Source organism: Embiotoca jacksoni, unplaced genomic scaffold, assembly GCF_022577435.1.
Source record: "Embiotoca jacksoni isolate LCO1_2020_lvr unplaced genomic scaffold, fEmbJac1.0.p SCAF_17, whole genome shotgun sequence".
Classification (NCBI taxonomy): Eukaryota; Metazoa; Chordata; class Actinopteri; family Embiotocidae; genus Embiotoca; species Embiotoca jacksoni.
In genome coordinates this window covers 3,741,868-3,759,224 of record NW_027185307.1, presented here as the reverse complement: position 1 = coordinate 3,759,224, position 17,357 = coordinate 3,741,868, and the positions used below count along the sequence as shown (strand labels likewise).

Below are 17,357 nucleotides of genomic sequence, written 5' to 3'. Positions count from 1 at the left end.
CATTTTGAGGAGCGGTTGATAAAATATAATCTAAAAACGAAAGAAAATACTTGCACACTAATGCAATTCACAAACTCACAAGAAATTTCGACCGAGCTTTCAATAGCCAATGTGAAGAAAAAAACTGAACATCTGCTACCAGCACCATTAAAATGACAGATGTGTCAAGGCAGAGTTTAAAGAGGGGCTATCAAATCACACAGTAAGAAGGATTTACTCGTATCAAGCTCCACTTGGTTTGATGTCAGATGCCTGCAGTTAAATTTATTCTGTGTGCATGTGCGTGTGCGTGTGTGCGTGTGTGTGTGTGTGTGCTTAAGTGTTTGTGTGTTGCATTTAATGATGTCCTAAGCCTTTAAACCTGTCAGGTAAACATCACGGTCTATTATGTAATACAAAGCATGGGCAGGAAGGAAAGGAAAGAGATGTGGGTTACTGACAGATTATATCAGTGTCTGTATAGAGTTGAGGATTACTTGGTTACTCTTAAAAATACTATGATGGGGGAAATAAAACTGATCAGACTGACAAGCTAATTGACTATTAAATGATAAGAAGTGAGAGGATGCAGACACAATTTTCAAGTAATATGTGTCTGCTGACTTTAGACACAGCCTGTAGGCAAACAGGCTTGCAAACTCTTGAATAGTGAAAAAGGTCACAAGATACGAAACTAAAATCAGAGTGGAGGGTCTGAGGTGGTTCTCCCCTGAAAAGAAAATCCTACACAATTGAAGCCTTCTTAAGTGTTTTGAGATTATAATACAATGACTCCATTGTATTATCTTGACAACATCTTGTCTTGATAAGCATTGTTTTTTAAGATATTTACTTATATGACCGTCAACACAAACTAAAATAAGAAATAGTAAATTCAAAGTTTCTCTGCGTAATCTTTTGTGATTTTACATTAACTAAGATGTCAAGGGATAAACAATGATTCTGCCTGTACCAGAAATTACAAAATAATATACTCAAGAACATCTTAAAACAATTGCCATTTTCTGAGATTCATCTGAAATGTATCATTACATATCTAATAGAATCTTTGCTTGAAATGGTTTTGTTTTTCAATGCCAAATCTTATTTTCAACGTCAAACTTTAATATTACTGTTTTAGCCCTATTCAGTTTTACCCACAGTAGATTGTAAAGATCACTCCAGTTTAGGGACCACAAACATTATAAACTCACTAACTAATGCTTATGATTTCATGATGTGGCATGTGCTGCAGTTTGGTTTCAGTGGTCCAACATTTTTGCAAGAATTCATCAAGATCATGCTTAATAAATCATAACTATTGATAATGTACTTAACCCTACTATTAACCTTAATACTTAAAAGATATTAATTCACAAAGTAAGGTTTAAGTCATGCAGGAATTCATGCATGAATCCATGATAATTAATTCATAAGTGTTACCCATGTACATGATAAGGGGATAGGTATCTATAATTAGTTGAGAAAGTATAGGGGTATCTCAGAGACTCTGTATCATTTAGAACTGTTGTGCATTATACTGATTTCACCTTATCATGTGGTCTTATTATATTATATGAACAGAATTCAGATACTTCTTATGTTCTGTTGTAAAAAGAAACTGACTAAAAACCGTCGAACAGATCATTTTAACCAAGATAAAAAGGACTGGTGTGTTACTCGGATGTCTCAAACATTTGATGCCTATTTTTGCCTTTCTATGCATTCAGTGTAATAAACAAATATACTGTATATTGTGTAATGATGTCTGATTTTTCTCTTGCATTTTATAGCTAGTTGCTCCAATACGTTAAAATGAAAATGGGTATTCTACAATTAGGTACTCTATGACTTACACTCAACATCATCAAAAATTCCAAACAGTGAACATTTAGAATGAAACAGAAACCACAGTTAATACATTGGTTGGTTCATGAATTGACACTCACCTTGTAGTATTTACACTACTTTCAAAATCATATGCAAATACAATGAAACAGCATTCTGTTATTTCACAAAGTCCTTCCCATCTATTCTGAACTTACATGTAAATGAATTGCAGTCATGTAAGAATAACAATGTAATCATGTGACTTCTCAGACAGGCAAACCTTTTTCCTCAAAACAAATCAGTCTCCACCCAAAGCAGGCTAAACAATGAACTCTGGCAGAACATAGACCAGACATCACAAATACACACACATACACACACACACACACACACACACACACACACACACACACACACACACACACACACACACACACACACGTCCACCCTTCTCCAGGTGGTGTCACTATCTCACAATTTGAAGGAAACGGTGAGCACATACAGTGGGTACGGAAAGTATTCAGACCCCTTTAAATTTTTCACTCTTTGTTTCATTGCAGCCATTTGCTAAAATCAGAAAAGTTCATTTTATTTCTCATTAATGTACACTCAGCACCCCATCTTGACAGAAAAAAACAGAAATGTAGAAATTTGTGCAAATTTATTAAAAAAGAAAAACTGAAATATCACATGGTCATAAGTATTCAGACCCTTTGCTGTGACACTCATATTTAACTCACATGCTGTCCATTTCTTCTGATCCTCCTTGAGATGGTTCTACTCCTTCATTGGAGTCCAGCTGTGTTTAATTAAACTGATTGGACTTGATTAGGAAAGGCACACACCTATCTATATAAGACCTTACAGCTTACAGTGCATGTCAGAGCAAATGAGAATCATGAGGTCGAAGGAACTGTCCAAGGAGCTCAGAGACAGAATTGTGGCAAGGCACAGATCTGGCCATGGTTACAAAATAATTTCTGCAGCACTCAAGGTTCCTAAGAGCACAGTGGCCTCCATAATCCTTAAATGGAAGAAGTTTGGGACGACCAGAACTCTTCCTAGACCTGGCCATCCAGCCAAACTGAGCAATCGTGGGAGAAGAGCCTTGGTGAGAGAGGTAAAGAAGAACCCAAAGATCACTGTGGCTGAGCTCCAGAGATGCAGTAGGGAGATGGGAGAAAGTTCCACAAAGTCAACTATCACTGCAGCCCTCCACCAGTTGGGGCTTTATGGCAGAGTGGCCCGACGGAAGCCTCTCCTCAGTGCAAGACATATGAAAGCCCGCATAGAGTTTGCCAAAAAACACATGAAGGACTCCCAGACTACAAGAAATAAGATTCTCTGGTCTGATGAGACCAAGATTGAACTTTTTGGCGTTAATTCTAAGCGGTATGTGTGGAGAAAACCAGGCACTGCTCATCACCTGCCCAATACAATCCCAACAGTGAAACATGGTGGTGGCAGCATCATGCTATGGGGGTGTTTTTCAGCTGCAGGGACAGGACGACTGGTTGCAATTGAAGGAAAGATGAATGCGGCCAAGTACAGAGATATCCTGGAAGAAAATCTCTTCGAGAGTGCTCTGGACCTCAGACTGGGCCGAAGGTTCACCTTCCAACAAGACAATGACCCTAAGCACACAGCTAAAATAACAAAGGAGTGGCTTCGGAACAACTCTGTGACCATTCTTGACTGGCCCAGCCAGAGCCCTGACCTAAACCCAATTGAGCATCTCTGGAGAGACCTGAAAATGGCTGTCCACCAAAGTTCACCATCCAACCTGACGGAACTGGAGAGGATCTGCAAGGAAGAATGGCAGAGGATCCCCAAATCCAGGTGTGAAAAGCTTGTTGCATCATTCCCAAGAAGACTCATGGCTGTACTAGCTCAAAAGGGTGCTTCTACTCAATACTGAGCAAAGGGTCTGAATACTTATGACCATGTGATATTTCGGTTTTTCTTTTTTAATAAATTTGCACAAATTTCTACATTTCAGTTTTTTTCTGTCAAGATGGGGTGCTGAGTGTACATTAATGAGAAATAAAATGAACTTTTTTGATTTTAGCAAATGGCTGCAATGAAACAAAGAGTGAAAAATGCAAAGGGGTCTGAATACTTTCCGTACCCACTGTACATGCAAACTGCCTTCCAATACCCGTTATCAATGAAAGGAAGCTGCAGTTGGCAAGCTCCATTCAAGGATATCATTTATGATCCCACCAGACCCTTCTCTAACCTGTCTCTAATAATTCACATTGTCCACTTTAAATGTAGCCAAGGCAATTTAGAAGGATAGGATGGCTGCTACAAAGCAGATGGCGGTTGTGCTACTAACATCAGGTTCTGGACTACAGCAATACAAATAGATGTTACAAAGGTTTGTGGGATGTATCAAAGCTTTGTGGGATGTATCCAAACAAATGAAGCAGAGAAGAGTGTTTACTCATAATTATTTGAATAAATGTACAATGCCCAATTATTTATTTCTTAACAATTAAACAAGCAAGAGCACAGAACTATTGTAAAGTCTCCATCAACGGCAAAGCCGTGTTACAAGATCATCTTAGATTATTATTAATTAGCAAGGGGAGATTTTGTCTTATTTTACCTACACAGTGAGATCATAAGTAATCTCTGAAGTTGCCAATAATTTAAATGACACACACAAACTTCAGCTTTCAGCAGAGGTGATTTTGAGAGAGCCTGCAGCTTGTTACCACATGGCCCTTTGCCCATAGGCAAATCAATAGTACTGCCTACATTTTTTTATATATTTCATACTTATTTTTAGTGACCACACCAAAGAGCGGGTACATTTGTTAAGCTATTAAATGGTGGCTTGGCTCTGTTTATTGGTTTGTTTTGTTTGTCAAAGCATGTCTGATCAACAATGTCATACCCACATTGTGCAGAATTTAAACACATGAAAAATGTTTTTCCTGAAAACAAATGCCAAAACTGCAGTGTGTGGAAAACTAAACAGAGCTAAAAAGCCTCAACTGCAGGAGTTTACCATGTTTGTACAGTCTATGAACCAATGTAAACAAAACCCACATGAACCCTTAGGGCCTCACAAAAACTAAAAAAAAAAAAAAACTAAAAAAAAAAAGCTGACAGTTAAAGAATAGATAGTGGTAAAATGGAAAGCCATAAAACCACATGCATACTTATTGGTGAAGGGCTTATCAGAGACACCATATTGAGAGCAGGGAACTGGTGCAGACAAGATCACTGATCAGCAAATAGGAAGCAGCAGTCAGAGAGGGTACGACCGTCTGCCTGAATACATATTGTACTGCACACTGTAAAATGTAAATAAAAAGAGATTGCAAAGATTTGCAAATCTCATAAACCCATATTTAATTGCAAATAGACCAAAGAAAACATTTCAAGTGTTGAAAGCGAGAAATGTTATTGTTTTATGTAAAACATATGCTCTTTCTGAATTTGATGCAGGCAACATGTTTCAAAATAGTTGGGACAGGGGCATGTTTACCACTGTTTTGCATCACTTCTTTTTACAACACTCTGTAAACGTTAGGGAACTGAAGAGACCAGTTGCTGGAGTTTTTCAATTGAAATGGTGTCTCATTCTTGCCTTGTACGATTTCAGCTGCTCAAAAGTTCAGGGTCCCTTTTTGTTGTATTTTTTGTTTCATGATGCGTCACATTTTTTAAATGGGTGACAGGTCTGGACTGCAGGCAGGCCAGTTTAACATCTGGACTCTTCTACTAGAGAACCATGCTATTGTAACACTTGCAGAATGCAGTTTGACATTGTTTTACTGAAATAAGCGAGGCCTTCCCTAAAAGAGATGTTGTCTGGGTGGCAGCATATGTTGCTCCAAAACCTTTATATATTGTTCAGCATTCATTGTTCCTTCCCAGATGTGTGAGCTACCCATACTATATGCAGTAATGCCTCCCTGTACCATCACGTATGCTGGCTTTTTAACTGAGTGCAGATAACAAACTAGGTAGTCTCTCTTCTCTTTTGCATGGAGGATGCAGCATCCATGATTTCCAAAAAGAATCTCCAATTTTGATTTGTCAGACGACAGGATAGTTTTCCACTTTGCCTCAGTGCATCTTAAATGAGTAGGTAACGATGTTTCTGTATAATGTTTATATATGGTTTTGTCTTTGCATGGTGGAGTTGCAACCAGCCATTTAACCTAATTAGTTGCGAGACATTGCACCAGCTGACTCCCGTCTGTTTCCAGTACCTGCCATTCAGCGTCGAGCCTCGGGCATTCACCTGAACGAAGATTCCAGATCGTTCCACGGAGATCATCTGCTGCAATCTTGGCAATCCTGTGTCGAGCTTCAAGTGTCACACAGTTGACCCTGCCTTGCCGTCCAATGTCGAGCCTCGGGTATCACCTGTACGAAGAAGCCTTCCAGTTCGTTCCTCGGCGACCATCTGTCAACACAGGTGATCCTGCCTCTCTGCTGCGTTTGTGGAGGACCTCGGGATTCCCAAAAAGCTACATCAGCCTGCCACTGGCTGTGGAGAAACCTCGGGATTCCCCAGTGAGGCTACGCCCACCCAGCTAGCTGAGGAGGACCTCGGGATTCCTCCAGCGAGGCCACGCCCCCGCTGCGTTCTGCCTGCCTGTCTGTCTGTCAGCCTGCCAGCCGCGTGCGCGGAGGAACCAACTTCCGGCTCGGAACGGAATAGCGCATACACGCGCATTGGACTCCAGAGACTGGTTCATGTCGGCAATCTCAGCCGTCCGCGTTGTGGACGGAGTTTCTCCTCTGTGCCGGAGAGGAGATCAGAGGAAGAGGAGTTTTCTTCCTCTCTGTTGGACTCAGACTTTTGGTGTGTTTCCTGTTTTCTATCTCTGCCTGGAAGAAATAAATACCTGATTCCAAAGAGACTTTGCTGTGTGTCTGCATTTGGGTTCATTTATAAGCACACTTCACAACAGAACGGACTGACCAACATGGATCCAGCAGCCGCAGCCGGATCACCTCCTGCAGATCACCTGCAGAGGGCAATCGTGGACAAAGGAATTCTCCTCAGTCAACACCACCACCTGCTACAGGGTCTGAGTGACTCCCAATGAGCCATCGGATCCCAAGTGGCAGAGTTCAGGGCTTTAATACGGGACCTCACTCTGCTTCGCCAGCCCACCAAGAGACCGACAGCCGTGGACTCTCCATCGCCCCGTGAGCCGTTTGTCCCGACCACGGAATCTTTCAGAGTCTTCAGACCCGACGACAGCGTCTTCAGCTCCGTATCAAGGTCACCATCCCCAGCAAGCGATCCAGACGCCATTAAGGCCAGGGAGTTGGCTCGCCGGATCTTACAGGGCAGCCTACGGAGCAACGATGCTGTCCCTCCTGTTCCCGTTCCTGTTCCTGGACCTGTTCCTGTCCTTCCTGTTCCTGTCTTCGAACGGGTCGCCGACGCCAGGCCACTAGCATCCAGCCAGGTCGACGACGACGCCCCTCTGTTTCCTGTCGCCGGAGGGGTCGCCGACACCACACCTCCTCCGCAGACTCAGGAGGTGCCGATGCCGATGAAGGAGAGAGAGCTCGCCAGTAAGAGTAAGGATACTGGCGAGCGACTCCACCAGATTCCCCCATCCCAAGTCCCGCCTGATGCTGCCGGCCAACCTGTGCCCGCCATCAGGTCCTTGACCTATCTCGGTCCTCATTGATTCCGGAGCCGAACAGAACTTTTTGGACTCCACGTTCATTTCCACCCACAGGATCCGTGTGGAGGCGCTCGAGCGCCCTCTTGTCTGTGAGCGCTCTGGACAGCAGTCCACTAGTGCGCATCACTCACCAGATTCAGCCCATTCCTCTGCTTGTGTCTGGCAACCATCGACACAAGACCCGGTTTTATGTGTTCCCGACTTCTAAAATGCCCCTGGTTCTGGGCCATCCCTGGCTCCAGGACCACAACCCCCAGATCAATTGGGCTGGGGTCAGAGTCCTGGGCTGGAGTCCACTCTCGCTGCCTCAAGTCAGCCATTCCCCTGCATGAGAACGCTCCCAGCAGCTCCGTGACGGGACCCGACCTATCCTCTGTTCCCCTGGAGTACGCTGATCTTGGGGAGACTTTTAGTAAAGAACAAGCCCTTTCACTACCACCCCATTGGCTAGATGACTGCGCCATTGACCTTCTCTCTGGCACCCCCTTTCCCACCAGTCCCCTCTACAACCTGTCTAGACCAGAACGTGAGGCAATGGAGAAATATATAACGGACTCTCTCGCCGCTGGTATCATCCGTCCCTCTTCCTCACCACTAAGAACAGGGTTCTTTTTTGTGGCCAAGAAGGATAAGACCCTGCGCCCTTGCATCGATAACTGGGGTCTAAACCAGATCACAACCAAGAATAAATATCCTCTCCCCCTGATTAATTCTGTTTTCGCGTCTCTCGTGGGGGCAACCATCTTCACCAAGTTGGACCTCCGCAACGCCTACCACCTGGTATGAATCCGAGAAGGAGACGAATGGAAGACGGCGTTTAACACTCCCCTCGGACATTTCGAGTATCTGGTCATGCCCTTCGGCCTGACTAATGCCCCTGCCGTCTTCCAGGCCCTAGTCAATGACGTTCTCAGAGGCTTCCTAAACCGGTTCGTGTTTGTCTACTTGGACGACATCCTCATATACTCTACCACCCCCCAGGAGCACTGTCACCACATTCGCCAAGTCCGCCAGCGGCTCATGGAGAATCGGCTGTTTGTCAAGGCTGAGAAATGTGAGTTCCACGTCCCGTCTGTCCAGTTTCTGGGGTTTTACATCGAGGAGGGCCAGGTCACAAAGGACCCCGAGAAGGTCAGAGCAGTGACCGAATGGCCTGTGCCCTCCTCCCGTAAGAAGCTTCAGCAGTTCCTGGGGATCCCCAATTTCTACAGGCAGTTCATCCGGGACTACAGTCAGACAGCTCTTCCTTTGACTCGTCTCACCTCCACCAAGGTGGACTTTACTTGGACTCCCGAGGCCAATCAGGCTTTTCTGGCCCTTAAGGAGCGGTTCACCTCAGCACCCATCCTGGTACATCCCGACGAGTCTTCAGTTTATTGTCGAGGTGGACGCCTCGGACACCAGAGATGGGGCAGTGCTGTCCCAGCGTTCGGGCCCCGACTCAAAGCTCCGTCCCTGTGCCGCCTTCTCCCAAAGGCTCTCCCCGGCCCAACGGAACTACGACGTGGGAGACCGCGAACTGCTAGCCGTGAATTAAGCATTGGAAGAGTGGAGGCACTGGCTGGAGGGATCAGTGCATCCTTTTGTGGTCCTCACAGATCATAAGAACCTAGAATATATACACACCGCCAAACGCCTCAAGTCTCGCCAGGCCCAATGGGCATTGTTTTTCGCCCGTTTTAATTTCACGATCACCTATTCACAAGACTAAGCCAGATGCACTCCCCCGTCAGTTTGCCCCAGATGATGGAAGCCCTAACCCTGACACCATCCTACCCCCCTCCTGTGTGCTTGGTGCCCTTACCTGGGAGATCGAGCCTGCAGTGCGTGAGGCCCAGCGCACCCAGCCTGATCCTGGAGGGTCCCCCAGACCACTTGTTCGTACCTCCGTCCGTCCATTCCAGGGTCCTGCGATGGGCCACCCTGGGATCCACCGTACCTTCAACTGGCTTCGTCGGACCTTCTGGTGGCCATCCCTCGAGGAGGACTCCCGGGCTTATGTACAAGCCTGCACCACATGCACCCCGAACAAGGCCTTGCACCGACCCCCTGTGGGGTTACTACGACCTCTGCCCATTCCCCAACGCCCATGGTCCCATATTGCCCTGGACTTTGTTACTGGTTTTACCCTGTCTGACAACAACACAGTCATTTTAACTATTGTTGACCGTTTTTACAAGACAGCACACTTTATCCCTCTCACCAAGCTCCCGTTAGCCCGGGAAACTGCTGACCTGCTGACCCAGCACGTCGTACGGCTCCACGGCATCCCCACGGACATTGTCTCGGACAGGGGTCCGCAATTCGCCTCCCAGGTCTGGAAAGCCTTTTGTCGGAACATCGGAGCCACGGCCAGCCTCTCCTCGGGGTTCCACCCCCAGACAAATGGACAGATGGAGAGGCTGAACCAAGAGCTGGAGGCCATCCTTCGGTGTGTGACCTCCACCAACCCCTCATCCTGGAGCCGTCACCTCCCATGGGTGGAGTATGCCCACAACTCAGCAGCCACCAGACTATCCCCCTTTGAGGCCTCCTTGGGTTACCAACCTCCCCTGTTCCCTAGCGGTTCCTTCCATTCAGATCGATGCCCGCCGTTGTCGGCGGGTGTGGAAGGAGACTTGTGCCTCCCTACTCCGCACAGCGGAACAAAATAAGAGGGTGGCAGATCGACGTCGGGTTCCCGCTCCTGTCTACCGCCCCGGACAACAACTTTGGCTTTCAACCAGAAATATACCCCTACGCACCGAATCTAAGAAACTCTCCCTTAGATACATTGGTCCCTTCCCTATCACCACCATCATCAACCTCGTCACAGTCAAGTTACAGTTACCTACCTCCATGAGAATCCACCCAGTATTCCATGTCTCAAGCCCGTAGCCTCCAGCCCCTTAGACCCTACGGCCGAACCCCCTCCACCCCCCCGACTCATCGAAGGTGGTCCCGTCTACACGGTAAATTGTTTCCTGGATGTCCATCGATGAGGTAGGGGGTTCCAATACCTGGTGGATATGGGTCTGAGGAACGGTGCTGGGTACCTCGCTCCCGGATCTTAGATCCGGAGCTGGTACGCACCCACCACCAAGAGCACCCCGACAAACCGGGCGGTTTACCAGGAGGCTCCTGTTGAGGGGAGGTACTGTTAGGATTCCTGTCTGATCCTAGTGTGTTTTCCTCTGTTTTACCCCCGATCACCTCTCCTCATGTCATTCCCCTGTCTGTTTGTTATTGTCTGCCATGTGCTTCTGTTTGTTTATTCTCTCCTGCAGTACCCTCCTCCGAGCTCCGCCCACTCACGCACCCATCTCCAGAGATCCAGCTGGAGCTCATTCCACTGATCACCTCCAGCTAGATTAAATACCCCGGTCTTCCTTCAGCTCGCCGTCAGTCCGTCCGTTACACTATCCGACATTACGTCCCGTAAGTCTGTCTGTCTCTGTTCTTGAGAAACTCCGGTTCTGTCTCCCGTCTGTTTCCAGTACCTGCCGTTCAGCGTCAAGCCTCAGGCATTCACCTGAACGAAAAAGATTCCAGATCATTCCACGGAGATCATCTGCTGCAATCTTGGCAATCCTGTGTCGAGCTTCGAGTGTCACACAGTTGACCCTGCCTTGCCGTCCACTGTCAAGCCTCGGGTATCAATGTACGAAGAAGCCTTCCAGTTCGTTCCTCGGAGATCAGCTGTCGAAGGTTTGGCCATCCTGTGTAGAGACTGTCACACAGTCGATCCTGTCTCTCTCTGCTGCATTTGTGGAGGACCTCGGGATTTCCACAAAGCTATGTCAGCCTGCCGCTCGCTGAGGAGGACCTCGGGATTCCCCCAGCAAGGCCACGCCCCCGCTCAGATTTTTGGTGTGTTTCCGGGTTGCTATCTCTGCCTGGGAGAAGTAAATACCTGGTTCCAAAGAGACTTTGCTGTGTGTCTGCATTTGGGTCCGTTTATAAGCACACCTCACAATTAGTCAATCAAAAGAATCAATTCAGTGCTGTCAAAGCCATTTTTTCAGGATACCGTGTAATTATACTTATGTTGGTTTCATAATATTGGAACTACGTTGCACAGTGAGTAGGACCGCTGTCAGCTTTCACCTGTTTTGTCGGGTTCAGCTCACAAACCTGAGAGTTTTGATTAAATGTTTGATCATGTAAAGATGAAGTAGTGAGTTAAATGTCATTATGGGGTTCTTTTAGACAAAGTAAAAGGTTTGAGTTTCTCAAATCCACTTACAGTTGAGCATGCGTTACTCAACTAGATCATAAACTACTATTCCAACCTCATCAGACCTGCATTACAGTTTGCTTGTATGGCAGTTTGCTGAAAGCAAATTCCATTTACTGCTTGTGAAATGCAGCTGGCAGTGGGTAGTATGCAAAAGTATAGGAAACTGTAGAGTTAACTGAGAGGGTGAGAAGAAGAAACAAAAATACAGACTGCCACATACATACACAGAGCTTTAAACAGAACCAGACCTGCCTGGGAAATAAACAGGAAACACATGTCTGGGACAGATGGGCACACAGGCAAAAGGACAGAGGCAGTAGAACCACAGGCACCTGCTTACTTTCAGCCGAAACAGAATTACAAAATTATTGTATTTACTAGTTGTACTATAGCAGCTTTGCATTTAGCTTTGAAAGAAAGTGGTTTATTAGTGGGTAACAACCAACCACTACCAACACTTGTAATACTATTACTATTGAGGCTACAAACTCCACATCATACCTACGTTTAGTCATAAGTAGGAAACCCCGTTATCATTGCAAAAGTCAGGGCTGAACCTCCATTCATTCTTGGGGAGTCCATACTAGAGATCTGCACTACACTGCCTTTTCACTCCGAGACCAGCCACCTCCTACAGAAATTTTGACCATTACGTACACTCTCATACTCACACACCATCCCACTCCACTCCACCCATATTCTGCTCACTCCCTTCTGGAACAGTGTGTTCTGTCCAAGATCTGCGAGTCCTATGCAGCAGGGATTATGAGACACATGTTTTATTAATCTAAACCCACTCTAATACAGACGTTTAATGAGCCTAATTGTTTATGTCCCTCAGTCACAGAACTCTTGCCATCAACTTAACAATTGGCTTAGTTCAGGTGATTTTGTTTTTCTAAATGTCACCAATGAAATAATGAGCTGATGAAAGGGATTTAGGACCATTCGACACAGCATTAATTCAAAGCATTACATATGTATTTCCAGAAAAACTATCACGGCTTAGTTACGGGATTTAGCTGTACATGATCAAACTTTCAGTTCAGTCCAGTTACACAGTGACACCTACAGAGCACCGTCACACCTGTGCAACAACACTAAAGTGGGTTTCAAATGTTTTTAAAAGTGGAGCTGAGGGCACAGACAATAGTGTACAGTGTTTTATTGGCAAAAGATAAGTCAATATGTGTCAAAGTGCATTGCACATGAGAGAGTCCAATTGTACCGAATTGGGCAAAATATTCTCACAACTGAAAATTCAGCTTTGACTCACTGAGCTTTCTCTCCACACCCACAACTGCACTTAGAATTTCTTTTGCTGTTCTAAAAAAGACACAAAGGGATGCCACAAACAGTTTTTTTTACATGTCAGCACCAAACCAGCTGATGTTTATGTGAAAATCTAGAGGCTTGTCTTTAAGGAAAGGTAAAGTGCAGATATGCGACAGAACAGCAGAGGCCCTACTCTAAGGCCAGGAGTTGGTTATATTTATTTAAGTTTGCATTTGTTTGGTTGACCTTGAAAAATAGAGAGAGCTTTATTTTTGTTTTTTACTCAAAATAAAGCTTTAACGTATTTAGTGCATCATCTGCTTTATGTATTCACTTGCTGGACCAACACTGTATCCAGGAAATGTGTCAGGAGTTAAAACTTTATGAGAACTTTATGGGTTTATGAGATGCAGAGTAAGCTAGGACACCAACATCCCTTTCAGGAGAGAATAAGCTATGGAAGTATGAGAGAGGGAGAAGAGGAAAAAGGGAATTCAGAGTTAATGAGAAAAACTGGAGTCCATTACATTACAGCAGGGGGGTGGGGTCTAACCTCCCCCCACTTAGCCAACGGGAAGCAAGCCAGCAACATAATCAATAACAGTGAAGGCTATTTGACTGTGTCCTCCCGACAAGCTCCTGAGCCAACAACATTTACGCTATCAAGAACCCTAATCATTTGACCATAACGTAGCCATCATGTTCTCACCAAATCAGACAGCTTAGACGATACCGTTTTTATCATTGTTTTTGACTGATGAACAGCTTAAATCTATTGTAGGGGACCTGTAGATTTGAGTAAACAATATAATGGACCTTGTTTAAATAGTATCAGTGAAAACCAAAGGGCATGTGTCGTCCTGATGCTTCTACAAGCCAAGTTACTGCACATAATTTTGTGGCTTCAGATCAAGAGCATGGCCTCTGTGACACCAGCTGTTGTTATCACTAGAGCCTTTGTCAGAGACAAATGTTTTGCAGGCACACAAACCATCACAGTGGAAACGCAGTATGATATCCTGTATAACCATCCCAATAAAATGCCATTCTCTCTCCCAGAGTCTGTAAAATCTTACCAAGCATGCAGCCGTAATTGCAGCTCCACAGCAAAAATTAAACACCAGGCATTGATTTGCTCAGCGCCATGTGAAGTGCTATAAAAGCAGCAACTTAACTAACAAAAACATGCAGTGTCGGAGAGGAGTTTGTTAAACATGCACTCCATAACCTCCTCTTTATGTTGAATGTTCTGTGCTGGCAGTATGCATTCAGACAGGTTGATGTCAAGTTGATACTGTTAGCAGAACTCAGAGCGAGGGAAGGATGTTTTCAGATCAAAGTCAATTCACACACCAGTGAGTGAAGAATATAAATGAGAAACTCATAATGAGAGGACAATAATTATAACAACAAGCACTGGTTAGATGTCAGCAATAAGGAAGCAAAGGTGATTAGCCACGGTGAAAACAATCCTGCAAACTTGCTTAAATGTCTCAGTAACGTTACAACAAACACACTCATTTGATTGGAATACACGAGTAAACACAAATTCGATGGAAAAATATTGGCATATTCAAACTTCCTGAATTAATAACTCATTAACTAAATGTCGGTGAACAATTGGTATGTGAAAGTATGCAAGTTAATTTTGGGGGGGAAAAAAAAAATCACAATTCAGAATGAAGAACTGGGAGAATGAATGACAGCTAGCTAGGAGCTAGCTAACTCCAAGTGGACGTAAAGGGTTACCCAGTGGGTGATATGGGTCAAACAGAAAACTAATAGCTTGTTAGTCAAATCACATATGTATTTTCAGCTTTTATATATGCGGTTGCCGAATATACATTTTTTTGTTGAATAAATGTCAATAAGTGTCATGAAGATTATAGTTTAATTATGTTCAGTAAAAGTGAGTGCACAAAATCTTTTCCAGAGCACCAAAAAATAAATAAAAACAAATAGCATGCATGTATGCTTCACCTCCACTGCTACAACTCTATCCTTTGGGGAAACACCTCACATGTAATACAAAAGTGCTATTTGTGTTCATGTTATGCATTGGGTTTTGGTCCAGCAAGGTCCACAAGGAAATATGTGTCAGGCCTGAGCCAAGGCATTATGTAAAAGTTCTGTTATCCTGTTGTTTGTAACACGATGAGGTTCACTGAAAGGTGTACAGAGGGTGAGTCATGGTGGAAATTGCATGTCAATGGTAATCAACACAGAGAGATGTTAGGAGATGATAAAGTAATTTGTGTTCCAATTAGAGTATGGGCGTTGGACTTGTATTTGCTACCGCATCATACACCGTTATGGAACAAAATTCATGTCAAACTCCCTTGAGTGGATGTAGCGTGTGAGGGAAACCCTAATGTCACACAGCCGCTGGAAAATGAACAAGCCTTCCCAAAAATCCAGTCTTCCCTGCACATTATCCGCCCACACACACACCCATAAACAGTTTTTCTGAAAAATATAGGCAACCGTTACCATTGCAATAAAGTCAAATTATCAGCTTGCAGTGGATACTGTGAGCAAAGTCTGGAACTTTCCCGAGCTACTTCTCTATCCACTGTCTCGACAGAAAAGTAAAACTGGGTATCAGCTTAAAAAGGTGCAGCAAATGTCTGTGTCTCACTTCAAGTAAATGTGTCCCCATTTGCATTTGTCACCCACCAGGAGGTACATAAAACATTCAATCTCACCTGAATTTTCCTCCTCTTCCTCTCTCAGAACATTGTTGTCATCCACATACTCCTCCTCGTTCCTCTCTTTTGGCTTTCTTGTGTTGTCCTTCACCGGGACCACAGTGAAGTTGGTAGGCATTTTTACACCATGTGCTTCCTCTCAATGTCTCCTGTTTGTGGCACTCTTATCTCTCTCTCCTGTCTCCTCCCTCTCCCTCTCTCTGTTCAGCTGCTTCTCTTTCTCTTCCTCCGTCCAATAACTGTCTCTCTTCTTTCTTGCTCTTGTCCTCAGTTGTTTGCTTTTTTGGTCAGACTTACTGCCCTTGTGTACTTTGTTGTCCTTGGCAGACGCTGAGTCTTACTTCTAAGTTTTTGTTCCTATCGCTAGGATTCTGCTGTCCACCCATGTGACCCCGACCCCCACCACACCAACTATCCAAATAAGGAAGAGGAGGGCTGCCCCGCCCAATGGGGGCAGTACTCAAACACACACACACACACACACACACACACACTTGCAGTAAACATGACATGCATTGGTGCTCATCAGTTTGTGAGAGCACATATACAGCTCTTTCTGTCCCTGAGGCTAGAGTCCCTGCCCAGGAATGCTGCTCTGTCTCACACTCAACAAAAGCTGGTAATGTCTGCCTTTGTTCAAAGAGAGGAGGAAGTCCAGAGCTGCTCCATTCAGGAAAAGTTTTGCACGCAAATACCCACATATACATTTCCTCACTTCCTATGCAGTGTTATTTGACCCTGCATAGTCAGAGATGGGTAGTGCTGTTTAAAGGATGTATACTGGCTGTCTGAAAAACACACACACCCCTTTAGAGAGCTAGCTGGACAAGAGCAAGAGCTTGCACATGCTAACAAACACTTTCCACTTTTACTTGACATGAACATGTCATTATCAATGTGCTGTAACATTATGGCAACAATAAAATAAGAAAGGGGGATGAGGAATCGAAGGAGGGATGGCGTGGGGATGCAAGTCATTTCAAGCTCTAATCTCTTCAGAACAGCCTCCCAAATGAAATACATTGTTAACAGAGACAAACACTCCTCTGAGACTGAATTACAGGCTTGTTGTTAAATTCAAACTTGGGAGTGTGTTGAGAGGCCAACTTTTTTTCAACAGTGTAACAGGCAGTTCAGGAGAAAAAAAACAGTTACCTCATCAACTTCCTCAAATAGTATAACTGTCATAAGAAAGAAAAGAATAAAAACATCATTCTTATTCACTATTCTACCGTTCCTTTGGAAAATGTTATGTTGAGCTTCTGTATTGCAGCTCATAATCAACTCCATCACCTGACCTTATCACTAATCTGACTTTATCACTAATCTGTAAAAACAATGAGTCTTTTCCTGCAATGAAGAGACAGGGTATTAGGTCTCACATTAACCAACACCCATGTGTTATGGGAAATACTGCTTAAGCACAGAGCAATAAAAATGAACACAGATGACCCATTCTTTCATAAAGCTACAGCTCTAGACCTCTAGCTACTAAACCCATGAAGAGAGACACACCCAGAACAAGTTACCCGCCCACTGCATTGGTTCCCCAACATGACGACATACAAGATCAATGCAGACAAGGGGAGGGTGGGGGCTGCAGGAAACAGGAAAGGAGGAGGTGTAACATAAGTTACGAGTATATCAAAGAGACAGAGATGGACAGGCAATGTGACC

The 17,357-nt window shown here is 44.6% G+C and overlaps 1 protein-coding gene across 4 annotated transcripts in view; it reads right to left on the bottom strand.

Annotated features, from left to right (window-relative positions):
• Positions 1–16,067, bottom strand: part of slc12a7b (solute carrier family 12 member 7b) — a 58,325-nt gene extending 42,258 nt beyond the window's left edge. For all 4 annotated transcript variants that reach the window (XM_069151265.1, XM_069151266.1, XM_069151268.1 and 1 more), the window contains exon 1: positions 15,678–16,067. In XM_069151265.1, coding sequence (XP_069007366.1) covers positions 15,678–15,798 — 121 coding nt within the window. In that variant the 5' untranslated portion in view covers positions 15,799–16,067. The remainder of the gene's footprint in view (positions 1–15,677) is intronic.
• Between the last annotated feature and the right edge of the window lie 1,290 nt (positions 16,068–17,357).